This window comes from Copadichromis virginalis, linkage group LG20 (assembly GCF_057382275.1).
Source record: "Copadichromis virginalis isolate Kocher_CV1m ecotype Utaka linkage group LG20, C_Virginalis_male_GT1.1, whole genome shotgun sequence".
In the NCBI taxonomy this organism is placed as follows: domain Eukaryota; kingdom Metazoa; phylum Chordata; class Actinopteri; order Cichliformes; family Cichlidae; genus Copadichromis; species Copadichromis virginalis.
The window spans coordinates 31892672-31905852 of NC_140637.1; the positions used below are offsets into that span (position 1 = coordinate 31892672).

The following is a 13181-nucleotide window of genomic DNA, read 5'->3' on the forward strand; positions in this document are numbered from 1 at the left end:
GACAGAAAACAGACATCTTGTGCAGCTAAGTGGGGAATTTTTCTGACAGCAGCAGACAGTCTGAGCGTCTCTGCAGCTTTCTGTGAGGTTGTCCGACACCACTGAGACAACTTTACAACTTCAACAAGGCTGAGAGCATCTGTGCAGAGACACCGGCCCCATCCTGAACTGTCACTGCTCACATTTGCTTTAATCCTGCACCAGTCCTGCTTCCTGTCTCCGTGCTGTTTATCTCTCCTGCCTGAGAATAAAAACCCTGGAAATGAACAGATTGTGTTTGCTGCGTTATGAAATCAAAACAGCGTTCAGCTTATTTTCAGCTCCAGATAACAATAATAACAGCGGCGCCACAGGCTGCAGAGAGCAGGCTGGCACATATGGAGGTGTGACCGAGGATGAGTTTCATAAGCAGCAGAGAATATGTAAAAGAAATGAAATATTTATCAGATACCTGTTGCCTATGGGTATTAATATGGTTATTTATTTTAGTATGGAGTCCCCGTTAAAGGCTGAATAACCAATCTGTCTGGATACATGTGAATATTGTTTACAGAGGTGTGAAAAATCAGACTCTTGCTTTTGATATTCCAACACCTGAACTCAGATCTGAGATACAGTAAAGACGTGACATCAAAGCTTTCTCAGACTCACAATGAGTTTTCATTCATACGTGATCGATATTTGAACATTCAAAGCCACCTGAGTCTGCAGCGTGCCAACAGGTTTCTACAGCGTTGCAAATCTCTGCTTAAAACTTAGTCTCTTCTGTAGCCACCGACTATCAAATATGCTTATAAAACTCATTTTATTTTGTTGATTCTGGTTCCAAAATTACTTTTGCTCAAAAACACAAAAGCTTTCAGACCATTAAAAATGTTTTGCTGGTGGATTTTTAATTATTTCTAAATTTTTAACTGATCCTTTCGTGGAGCTACTAACTAACTTATTATTAATGAGTAATAGAGCAAATATCAAACTGCAATAGATAATGGAAGACCGTATGTGATGTTTCCAAATGAGTCTTTAAAATGCATCCAAATTATTTTTGGGAGACAGAAAAGAGGAACAACAAAGACGACACATGGTGAGTGTAGCTGCACTGAGCAGGGGTCTTCTTCTTCTTTTTTTTGACATTATTTGGAGACGTATTTGAAGACAGAAGACAACAAACATAAATATATTGTTGGTTTTTGTCTTTTTAATCATTACTGTATTAAGTTTGTTTATCAGGTGTGAGGTTTTCAGGAGTAAGAGTGCAAATGAGAAGAGAAACACAGCATTTCTGAAAGCAGTCGACTCAACAGTCACGCACACATCTCAATAAACATTTGCACTAAAGCCTCATCAGGCAGCTTCGGAAAAGACATTTGATGAAATGAACAGAATAAAACTGAAGACATTCCTGTATAAATGCACTCTCACACCGTTTTCAGTTCTTTGCAATAACTGTTATGCCAGAGCTGAAATTACTTTCAGCGCTAATGAACTGAAGCTCGGTAATAACGCAGCGTGAAGACTCACTTCTTCTAAACGCTGCCTTGCGACCGTTCCCAGTCCTACAGCTTCACAGCTAAACACCTCCGACACAGCCGAGTTTGACATTCGACAACGAACAAACAAATGATTCACAGGTGAGAGTCACACTGACGACTGATAACATCACATGGCTCCATCCGAGTGACAAAGAAAGCTGAGTACTTTATCAAAACCCCTTATAAATGGAGAACAAACACCTTGATTGTTTCAAGATGGACTGCAATCAAACAGGTGAACTTCAATCTCTTCCTTTCATCCGAACCAAAGAACTAAAAGAGCCTCAAGTGATTTAAAACATGAATAAGACAATTGTCTCTCTATCTTTCCTTCTAACCTCCTTAAATAGAAACTCTAGAAAGCAATCAAAGCCCCAAAAGCAATTTTAAAACATTAATGCAGCCCTTTCCTCTCAGCAGGGGAAACAAAAGCCCTCAAACAGTCCACCGGTATTCCTTTCCTGTCATTCTGTCCTGTCTCTCTTAATTCCCTTCCCTGACTTCCTTCCTTTCCCACAGAGTACCCAACTCAAACAGGAGCGCAAACATATTCACAACAGCTTTTCCTCCTCGGTAGACTAATCATCCGTTCTTTCCTCCTACCTTCTTCAGCTGTCCACTCCGGGTTCCCACGAACACCACCGTGTGCTCCCCGTAGGTGTATGCGGCCACGGCGCCCATGCCCTCGGTCCGGTCCTCGTACAGCGGCTGTCCCTCGATCACCCTCAGGCCTCCGAGCGGCTGGTTCAGTACCAAACCGCAGAAATCATCTCCGATCTGCTTCGGCTGTGGACCAGAGGGAAAAGGTGGCATTATTAGAAAATATCACAAGAAGCGAGGTCGCTCAGCTTCAGATGAAAAATAAGAGGAAGCTGCCGCTTTCCAAAGCCACCTAATACCAGCGTTATTGATCTGGTGCCCGCCTTCAATCCATTAGGCGGGGGATCAGTATCGGCTCTCGACAATAGCACGAGATGTGGCCCCTTAACTAAAGTTAAAGCAGCTTGAGAGCAAGATGTACAGAACGAGTCGTCCAGAAGACAAAAGCACAGACACGCACTTTGGTGGTATGGTATTTAAATAGACAATTTAATGCAGATTTTTCTTTGGTCAGATGTTCAAAAGTCATTTAAAAGATCAATATAAATGATTATAAACAAAACCCTATGTGATCGCTTTGTTTACTTCTTATATTCCCATCGTGATTCTTAATGCGCTGCAGACACCAGTGTTTTAATAGGAGACTGCAGGACCACATGGACGTCACAGTCTACACAAATCATGACTGCTCAGGCCTAACGGTGACTTTAGACCAGCGGTCCTCAACCTTTTTGCGCTACGGACCGGTTTAATGTTAGACAATACTTTAAGGTGTCGCGGATAAATACAGCAAAATAAAATGATGCGACCAAGAAAAATCTGCAGTATTCTGTAAATATAATAATAAACACAAATTCACTGAGTAATTGTGTAACTTTATTAGCAGCGTCCTCCTGAAATGCACCAATAACATTGAGCGTAACATCCTCCTCTCTGCCCCTTAATGCTCTCTGGTCGCTATGGTAACCTGTAAATATTTCTTTCAAAATAACACAAAACTACAACACGGGAAAAACCCTGAAAAGCATAAATTTCACGCCCGAGCCTCAACTCTCGCGGCCCGGTACCAAACGACTCGTGGCCCGGGGGTTGGGGACCGCTGCTTTAGAAAGCACAGCTTCTTTTTAATTCACAGTTTGACTGCTTGATCAAAACAAAAACCATTGTCGCCGTTAAACCGCTCAATGTTATCAACCATTAACTTCACCTCTGAACACCGCGGGAGAAACACAGTGCATTTATGCTTCTGCGTTAAATCTATGTCATAGTTATGTCACATGACCCCTTTGAGACCCTGTGCTGTAATCTATGTTCAGGTATCTGTGCACCTGCGCAGAAATGGAACTGTGCATCACTTCAACGCGGCCTGTTCAGCACTGCATTTCCATCTACTTCGTCTGCCACCAGGTTTTGCATTGACTGGAAGAGAAAAGATCAACTTGCGGAGAGAAATTCCACCTGCCTGTTGGTGCTTTGATGGTGAAACTGCAGAGCAACATAGACAAACTGTACACAAGTACACGCTGCCTACGGCCACTCTCACAGACTGCATCGTAGAATTCGAAATCAAGCTTTAGATGTAGGGTTAAGAGCCAATTACACTCTGCTGCAGACACGGACGTGGACAGCTGAAGACATCACGGCCAAGTAATCATTCCTGTTATACTTCTTGGACATGCGTCTAAAAAGGTTCATGTGTACTTGCTGCAGAGTGTGCATGGTCACAAACATCTGTTGGCATGCAAACATCCTTTCAGAACTCTCTCTCTTGTGCTCTCTGATGGATGACGACATTTAACGATAATGCAAAATAACTGCTTGTCATGCAGAGTGGACAGGTCTCAAGCTACCGATGAGTGCACTGATTGACATATGACAGGGTAGTACAGACAGAGTGCTCTAAAACCAATCAGTGACAGAGAGATCCATGATGAGTGAATCACCTACTTAGGGTTAGGTTGCATTTTAGCCTCATACCATACTTAGCAAGCACAGCTCCAGAAAATAGATGTTAGCTTTCAAATAAAGTCTCTAACACTCGGTTATAAGATTTCCATTAGATTGTACCAGGCACCTCAAACGTCTACATAAAAGGGATGAAACCAAACCCAGTCGCTGTCCTCCAGGTGGATATTTCAGGTTAACAAACAAACATCATGTTTTTATTAAACTTTAACACACTGATAGATTACATGAAACTTTAAATACAAATGTAAGGAAAAGCAAGTAAAAAATGAGCAAATGTGGGGTGCATGGTGGAGGACAAAGGGCTGTAGAGCCAAAGCGCTTCATGCTTCTGTATGTTGCCCACAGGGCAGAGTGTATGGAACAGGGAGGAGACGAGTTATTACAGAGTCCACATACACTCAGAGGGTAGCTAACACCCTGTCATTAGCGGGTTAAGGCCTTGATGCATCACAGCGACCGTACAGGGTGGAAAGTCTGAAACCCAAATGTTCGAGCCAACACTCCACTGGCAAGTTTATCTCCATTTTTGCACATCAAAAAATAGAGATAAATACCTTTTACATCTTAAAGGTTCACTCCTGGGAATAGCAGTCAGAATGGTTTCAGGTTGTTTGGATTAGATAAAAAGTTTCCCTCGCCATCATAAATCCCTCGTGACACCTTCAGCTCTCAGTTGGTCCAAATCATCCTTCTTCAAAGATGACTTTCGGCTCAAATTCACTTTCACACAGCAACATCTGACTATCAAACATCTTCTGTCGTGTGACCTGTCAGCTAAGTGTTGATTCACTTAAAAGATTTCTGGCTTCTATTCAACGTTTAATGTTTTCAGCTGAAACCTGTGTGATGCCGACACAGGACAAATCAGAAGTCTAAAGTCTTAAAAAGGCTCAAATGCTCAAAGCAGAGATACTCAGCTGGTTAATAAAGAAACATTTATTTTCAAATCAACTCACTTATTAATTAGCCAGGACGGACCACACGCCATGTAAACGGTATATTTAACTGTCCAAATACTTCAGCCAACTCTTTGTGTAACATAGAAGACAGTTTGAGTCTCTTCAGTTTTATTAAGTGAGATATTAAATGGTCCCTGGACAAGTTCACGCCCTAGTGCAGTGGTTCCCAAACTTTTTTCGCCTGGCCCCCTCTGTTTTGCAAGAAAAATGTTCGCGCCCTTCGCGCATGCACACACACACACACACGCACTAACATCCTCCAACCACACACGCCCATATTTTGCTCCACTGCGGTTTATTTCACACCTCAAATATTTAGTAAACAATTAAGCAAATACAAGTAATCTGCAGGTAGTAAGAAAATAAACTACAAACTCTTTTACGTTGCGTCCGCACCTACACGGGTATTTTTGAAAACGCAGCTGTTTCGTCCACGTAAACGGCGTTTCGAATCACCGAAAACGGAGATTTTTTTAAAACTCCTTTTTTGCGTTTATGTGTGGACGAGGAATACAGAGTTCGTCACGCAACGTCAAAGGTGTGTGTCTTTTTTTCACGTCACGCTGTGGCCACGTTATTGTTTACATGAGATGAATTGCAGAATGGCAGATAGAGACTAAATACTGTTAATCTGACTATCATCAGTTTTTACAGCTTACATATACACACGCCTTGAGGCGACTTTTGTTGTGATTTGGCGCTATATAAATAAAATTGAATTGAATTGAATACACACACAGTTACTGTCCCTCCATTTAGAAAGGCAGAGGCGTCACGGTGTGATTATTTTACGTGTAGTTGTTTTTTTTCCTGTGTAATAATATTCAACATTGCTATCAATACATTTTTCAAAAATGCCTCTCTGTGCAAAATGGGTTTAAAAACATAAACAGCTGTGGGATCCTGTTTGTCCGTGATTTGGACAGGGGGAACAAATCGTGGCAGGATCAGCCTGATTTGTATCCCGCTGTAACTTTACTGTATAAAGAGCTAACATCTCCAAAATGTCAGGAGCAGTTAGTCATTACAAGAAGTGTTTGTGAACTAAAAGTCAAGAATGTGGGATCCTGTTTGTCCGTGATTTGGAGAGCCCAGCGCTGCTCCCGATGAAGGGAAAACCAATTCTGCAGGGAGACCTACCTCGGCACTTGTGCAGGTGAAGCCAAAGGGAAGATGCTTCACCATATTTTCTAGTCTTTGGCTTAGAATGAAGTTTGTTTGGAAACATATTCAGCGATGCTTCATCTCCTGCTTTGCGTTTGTGAGGAGCCCCGTTGCTAGCAGTGTCCAAGCGTTGTTTTTGTTTTTCCCTTTTCATGCCACGCCCCCCCTTGCAATGGCTCTGCGCCCCCCCTAGGGTCGGGCCCCACACTTTGGGAAGGTCTGCCCTAGTGTATGCCTGGTTGCTCACCTTAAAGCCTGCAGGCCTTGAAAGCTGAGCAGTACTACCTCTGAGGTCTCGGGTCTGTTTCCTGCACATTCACTTTGCTTGCGAGGAATGCATAAGCATACTTCAAGATTTATTTACCTTCTAAGATAACAAGTGATCGACTGTAGAGGCAGGGGGGTGGTTCAGCAATTAGCAATGTTGCCTCACAACAACAGAGTCCTGGGTTAAAACCCGGGCATGGCTCTTCTGGCGGGAGTTTGCATGTTTATCTGCCAATGAAACTTTAACTCCACAGTGATCAGCTGCAGCTGGTACCGAACTAACGCTGGCAGCTGCAGACTGAAATAGTGGAACTGGAGTTCATGCACAGGATGAGGAAGTCACGTGAGTCATCAAGTTCACACACTAGTATCTATTCATTTATTCGAAGAGGCGCGCCTGTCCCACTACTGCCACGAGTACTTTAAAATGAACTGAGAGACAACTTAAGTCTTTTAAATTCTTTGTTAGCTCAGGGGTTATCATTTACTCCTCACACTATGAGAGTCTGAGGTTTAAACCCAAACAGCAGGTGATCTGGTGCTTGGATAGTACATTTCCATTCAATCTGAGCACTCAAAGCATTTTTACTACCCATGTACACACATCCATGTGTTCTTTTGTTTTTGTCTTTCTGATGGAAGCATCAGGGCAACTTGGGGTTCAGCATCTTGCCCGAGGTTTCTTCAATATGCAAGCTGAAAGAGCCAGGAATCGAACCACTGATGGTCCAATTAGCAGACGAGCTTCTCCAGCTCCTGAGCCACAGTCGTCCAATTTACCCAATGGCCCCTTATCAAATCTTCTGATCTCTTTGCCATCAGGCATGAGATTTTTTTTTTTTATGTGAAGAGCTTTTAGAGCTCACTGGTTTTGCTTCCTGGGTGCATAAAGCTATGCAACTATAGTGTTTAAACAAAGTTTATGATGCTTTCTGTTTCCTCAGCTCTCTGTGAGGGTCCTCAAAAGTTTAAAAGCTCAAATGAGACAGTGTGGGAAGAAAAAGTGCCGATGGTACGACACACACCTTGGTCTGTCTGCATCTGACGCACCCCACATTGTCATTACGCATACTGTTGACTGAGTGAGCCATCAAAGAGTCATTTGGAGCTCTGCATCTGTGTGAGGTCTTGATAAGATTTCCTCAGAATGAGGGCTTCAAACTAAAAACCATAAAAACAAAACAAGACCATCTACTCAAAGCTACAAACACACAGATGCACACACAGAGCAGAGATTGTAACGTGATGTGCAAACAGGAAACCTGCTGCTGACACTTAATGAAGAACGAGATTAAAGCACTCACACAAAAATATAAAAACACACACACACACACACACACACACACACACACACAAACTGAGACCATCCCAATGTCACATCCCATTGAAACACACACACACACTTCCTGCTGTTTTTGACAAAAGAAGGAGGTCAGAGCAGGGACAAAGGCCCTGCTCTGACCTCCTTCTCCTTTCACTTTACCCTGAAAACACACACACACACACACACACACACACACACACACACAGTAGCATGGGTCATTAACTTATATTTCATCACTTTCATCAGCGTGTGGCTGATTGGCTGTGATTGGTTGCTTGGTTGGTTGGTTGCTTGGTTGGTTGCTGTGGGCAACTCCAACCCCACTCCACCCCTCCTTTTCCAAAACCCAGGCCCGGCTCAGAACTCGTCTCCTGGCGGGTTTCCCTGCCTGGTTGCCATGGTTACCACTGCAGGCCATTACCGCCATGAATAAGAACATCATCTACCCCCGACCTGAAATAACCCCACTGCAGACACTGAGAGGGAGGGAGAGCTCTTCCTTCTGTTCGCTCTGGCTTGTTTTTCCTGTATTTTTTCCAAGTTCACACTATTTCTCATCTTTTATCCATTTGAGCAAATGAAGTATATTCAAACTCATCTTTAGTGTGGGGACGAATCTGTCACAGTTTGTGAACCTTGGTGCCTTGTGGGGACAAAAACATTCAATTTAATAATGAAATGTAAGTGTGAAGACTTAAGGTTGGGGTAAGTCTCCAGGAAACCAGCGTAAGTCAACGTAATGTCCTCTGAAGTGACAGAAACATGACTGCGTGTGTTGCAGCCTCAGGGCAGCCTCTGGCCAGATGATGTAGTTTGCACAAAGAGACCGAAACAAAGGAAGAAGTAAAAGACGGCAAAGAGATTTCTCTCCTTTTCTTTATTTTCCTGCTAAACATGCAGGAGGAAATGGTCAGGACTATCTTTTTTAACAATCTAATTAAAAATGTCAGTCTTTCCTCTTACACTTGGCGTTTTTGGCTTCAACAGAAATTGGGAAAATGTGGCAGGAAAACACCCGATCCTGATATTGGACTAGCCTATACTACAGAGCTGTTTAAGAAGTCCAAGACATGTCTGACCTTTAGCAGCAAAATCAAGGTCATCTCTCAAGCCTGTAGAAAGAAAGTCCAAACCACAACCTTTAGGACTAGTCTCCTGCCTGCAGCGGGTCAATCTGGGGCCCATCAGCTTATGTGTTTACTTAGAGCTTGGATAAGATCGCCAATATTTTACGATGTAGCCAGTGGTGTCATTAATTAATGCAGACATATATTAACTCATTCACTGCCAGCCATTGGCAGTGAATGAGTTAAACCCATTGACTCATTCACTGCAATTGACGGCTATAGACGTCGATGGCAGTGAATGAGTTAAAAGTGTTTTCAAACGCTAACCCGAAAGCATCTGTTCCTGACATTTCTTTTCTCCTTTCAACAGGTAGCACATGTTCTTATCCAAATATCGTCAGACCTTAGAGGCCCAGTCCAAGTCAAGTTTCAGGGCTAAAGGTGCAACTTACAGTGTGGATGCAGGGCAGCTCTTTGTTCAGTAACCACGGTAACGAGAGCCGTCCCTCTCCACGGTAACAGGAGCGGATCCTTTCTCTCATGGCCAGGTTGATGTCATGGAGGGTGAACAGACAGAGGACCGTCTCTCTTGGTGGGTTGGAGCGGTTCTTCTGACCCTGAAAATCCACAAAAGAAATTAATTCATTTAGAAATAAATTAGATATTTGCAGGTTTAAGTCCTGGACTGGCCTCTGAGCAAGGCACCCTTCAACAAAAAAAAAAACTCAGAAAGTTCAAGCTCAGATCGAAAACATCCAGTCAGAAGAGAGGGCATCAACAGTTACCTACCTGTGAGAAGACGACAAACAGGATGTCGTCGTTTTCAGAAAGGCCGAGCGCTTGTGCCAGCCGCCGCCCTGGTTTTTGCTTGTAGGCGGCCTGGACCAATCGGTACTCTATGCCATCTTTTGTGCAGCCCAGAGGAAACTCTACATATGAGTAGAACTCGGTGTCATCAGAGCACATCCTCACAATCTTAGATGTGAAGAAGTTCTCTCCTCCGGCATCCATCTGAGTCAGCTGTGTGTCCAGCTGCAGCGTCAGGAAGTACACGTACGTGCGACTGGAGAAGCCGTAGACGTAGTAGATGTCGAAGGCAGGGTAGAGTGACAGGGTGTCGGATGGGATCTTGATCTGCGAGGAGACGAACTCATCCTGGTAAACCAGAGAGAACATATCGACGCTCTCCTCATCAACCACCAGCTTCCTGCTGGACAGCGTGGGGAAATATTCCGACTTTCCATCGATGGCGGCTCCGATGAACAAGTGGCTCTTGGTCTTCTCCAGCATCTTTCTCTTTGGGTCATCCAACCAGTGGTCTTCAACAATCACACCTGCAGAAGAAGGACAAATAGGCAGGATGCGATTAACACTGTGCCTTCCAGAATGTTCAGGACAAAGTCCTAAATTTTGTAGTTTTACAAACACTTTGCATGAACTGTTTGCAGATTTTTTTTTTTTTTACATAGGCCTCATTTTCACAGCTTTACAATCTACTGTGATGCTGTACAGAGGTCAGTTCTATCAGCGGATAGCCAAAATAAACACATCTTCCTTTAAAACTAATCAGATACTTTTAGCTTTTTCATAATAGTAATGTAACAGAAAAATATATTGACTTTTATTCTGAAGAACATTTACTGGAACTCCTTCGTTCTCCGGCAACAAAGCTATCAACAATGCAACGCACAAACAACCTCTGGATCAGATGCTAAAGAAAGGACAAGTGTTAGCAGGCAGTGTGAGACCCATTTCCACCAGAAAAGCTCCGGCGGGTCCGATTAGCTCTTTCTTTTCAAGCAGTGTCCCACAGTGGCTGTTCCAGTACTTTAATCAAAGGTCTAACTAATTTCACTCACACCTTTTTTCCCCACTGATACCCGAGCAGAGAAAATATTCCAGCATTTGTGAATGAACCAAAAATCTGCTTTACAAAGAAATATGTGGGCAAAGTCTAGCTGTCAGTCATCTGTTGTTATGTCCTGACAGTCTTCATTCAGGTTTTTGTTCATGCCAAAAACTGCACATTATAAAAACCTGCAAAATATTTTGACACTTGATTGACGTCTGCAAGTCGAAATGCTTCTCCAGCCTGCACAGAAGTCCAGAGGGAACATTGGAGCGTATTGTTTTTATTTTAGGCATTAAAATGATTACATTGGGACAATGCATCAGTACAAAATCTGCCGAATGTTTATAATTGAGTATTTACAACAAGACAACATGAAAATAAAACTGCTATTCTATAAAATATTGTTTACAAAGAGCATGCATTAGATTCCCTCTGTTGCATTAGCTGCTGATATCACTGTAATCCAATAAAACAAACCTTCAGGGAAAAAGCAGAGACACAGTTTCACAGTGAGAGTAACTGCTGTCAAAGCCATCAGCTACTAGCTAACTTAACTGTAAAAAAACCAAAACAAAAACGTGATTCCTTGAGAAAACCTTTCGAAACAGCAATTAGTTGCTCTAACCACTAGTGGAGAAATATTGTTAACGTGAAGCTAAATGTTGACCAGATCAGCTAGTAGTATTAAATGTAGGACCAAATTAGAAACGATTCTGCAGTTAGCTGAATTCATGCTAGCCTTGGTTAGCGGCTAGCTTTTGTGATTTATCTAAAAACTATTATAAGAGACTTGGGTAGAAGTTTCCATGTTTTTTTTTTTTCTTGTGCAAATTGATGGATCAGTGAAGCATCATTTATGGAGCTGTGAGTGTTAGCTAGTTGTAATCACAGACTGGCTAAAAGACGCAGCTTTAGGGTCTAAAAACTGTTCGATTTCAATTCAATTTTATTTACACAGCGCCAAATCACAACAGTCGCCTCAAGGCGCTTTATATTGTAAGGTAGACCCTACAATAACACATACAGAGAAAAACCCAACAATCATATGAGCCCCTATGAGCAAGCTCTTTGGCGACAGTGGGAAGGAAAAACTCCCTTTTTACAGGAAGAAACCTCGGGTAGAACCAGGCTCATGGAGGGGCGGGGCCATGTCGCAACAAGTTGGGGTGAGAGAAAACTGAAGAAAAAGCAGATCTGCCTTAAACCTGTGTTATTTGTAGTGGGAGTCTGTGGCCATCTGTAACCCTAGTGAACCCTTTCCAGATGACCTTATTGAACCAATCACTAGATTAGGTTGCATCAATTAAAACGTGGACTTCTATTTATAAATTACAGGCTAATTCAGAAAAGATTATCATCCAAGGTTTGCTCACTAGACAACAGCTGATTAACCAGAAGTGGTTATCAAATGAGCAAATGGAGTTTTAAAGTCAGCTTCACCCCTCGGTGACAAAAACGCTCAGCTTACGTCTTCATAGCATGACTTCACTAATCAATGGGTGACATCATGGTGGCTACATCCTTCTTTTCCACTGTCCAGAAGCTAATTCCTTCCAAATGTCTTAAATTGTATTACCTGTCGAGGACTCTCTAACTCCACCCCCTCTTCAGCCTTGCTTACCTGCCATCCCATCAGCCTCTCGGGCTCCAGACAGGTAGTGCTCCTTGCGGTGATGCGGTTCCCCCAGTTTGAAGAGATCCTCCAGCCTGAGGAACTGACAGACGCCCTGCCAGATGGAGCCGCATGCCACCAGTCTGTTTCCAATATAATCCACTAGTAAGAGCTTATTCACGTTATCTGACATCTCCAGTCTGAGGACAGAGGCAGACAGGTAACGCAGACAGGTGAGACAGGTGTAGACATACAGATGTAATGATATATAGAAATAAATAAGTGAGACAAGAGGGGACAAACCGATGAGCGCAGGACCTGACGCTGGGTGGAGGGTAACAGCTAGCATTGTCCTCCACAGGTCCGGTCATGTGACTCCGCAGCTCCGTCAGATTAGCTGACAGCTTCAGCACTCGGTTCACTGCTCCAACATACACCTCACCTGTACTCTGGTGGACGGTCAGGTGGGTGAGGGAGGTGTCAAAGGCCCGGTACACCACTCTGCCCGATGGCACGGAGGGAGGCGGAGGAGCAGCAGGGGCAGAGAGGATAGGGGAGGAAAAGAGGACAAGGGAGAGGAGAGGGAGGAGGAGCAGAGGAGAGGAACAGGAGAAGACCATGGTGGACACGAAGAGGAAAGGATGAAGGGGCAGAGGAGGAGAGGGGGGAGGAGGAAAAGGAGAGAAGAGCTGGCGGCAGGTCTGGTGAAGAGTCGGCTTCAGTGGGGCATGGCTGCAGGGAGAGAAAGAGGAAAACGCATTCAGAACCAGCTTCAGAATATTCATGTTTTTAAACTTTCTTTAACGTTGTAGCAATTCACTGATGGACCTCTGAGC

General features: G+C 43.5%; 1 protein-coding gene across 1 annotated transcript in view; it reads right to left on the reverse strand.

Annotated features, from left to right (window-relative positions):
• The window catches only part of plxna3 (plexin A3), a 137977-nt gene that overhangs the window by 93322 nt on the left and 31474 nt on the right, over positions 1 to 13181 (reverse strand). The window contains exons 2-6 of the mRNA XM_085442818.1: positions 12649 to 13077; positions 12355 to 12545; positions 9671 to 10215; positions 9334 to 9498; positions 2136 to 2318 (exon numbers count right to left, since the gene is read on the reverse strand). Of these exons, the coding sequence (XP_085298944.1) occupies positions 2136 to 2318; positions 9334 to 9498; positions 9671 to 10215; positions 12355 to 12545; positions 12649 to 12965 (1401 nt within the window). The 5' untranslated portion in view covers positions 12966 to 13077. The remainder of the gene's footprint in view (positions 1 to 2135; positions 2319 to 9333; positions 9499 to 9670; positions 10216 to 12354; positions 12546 to 12648; positions 13078 to 13181) is intronic.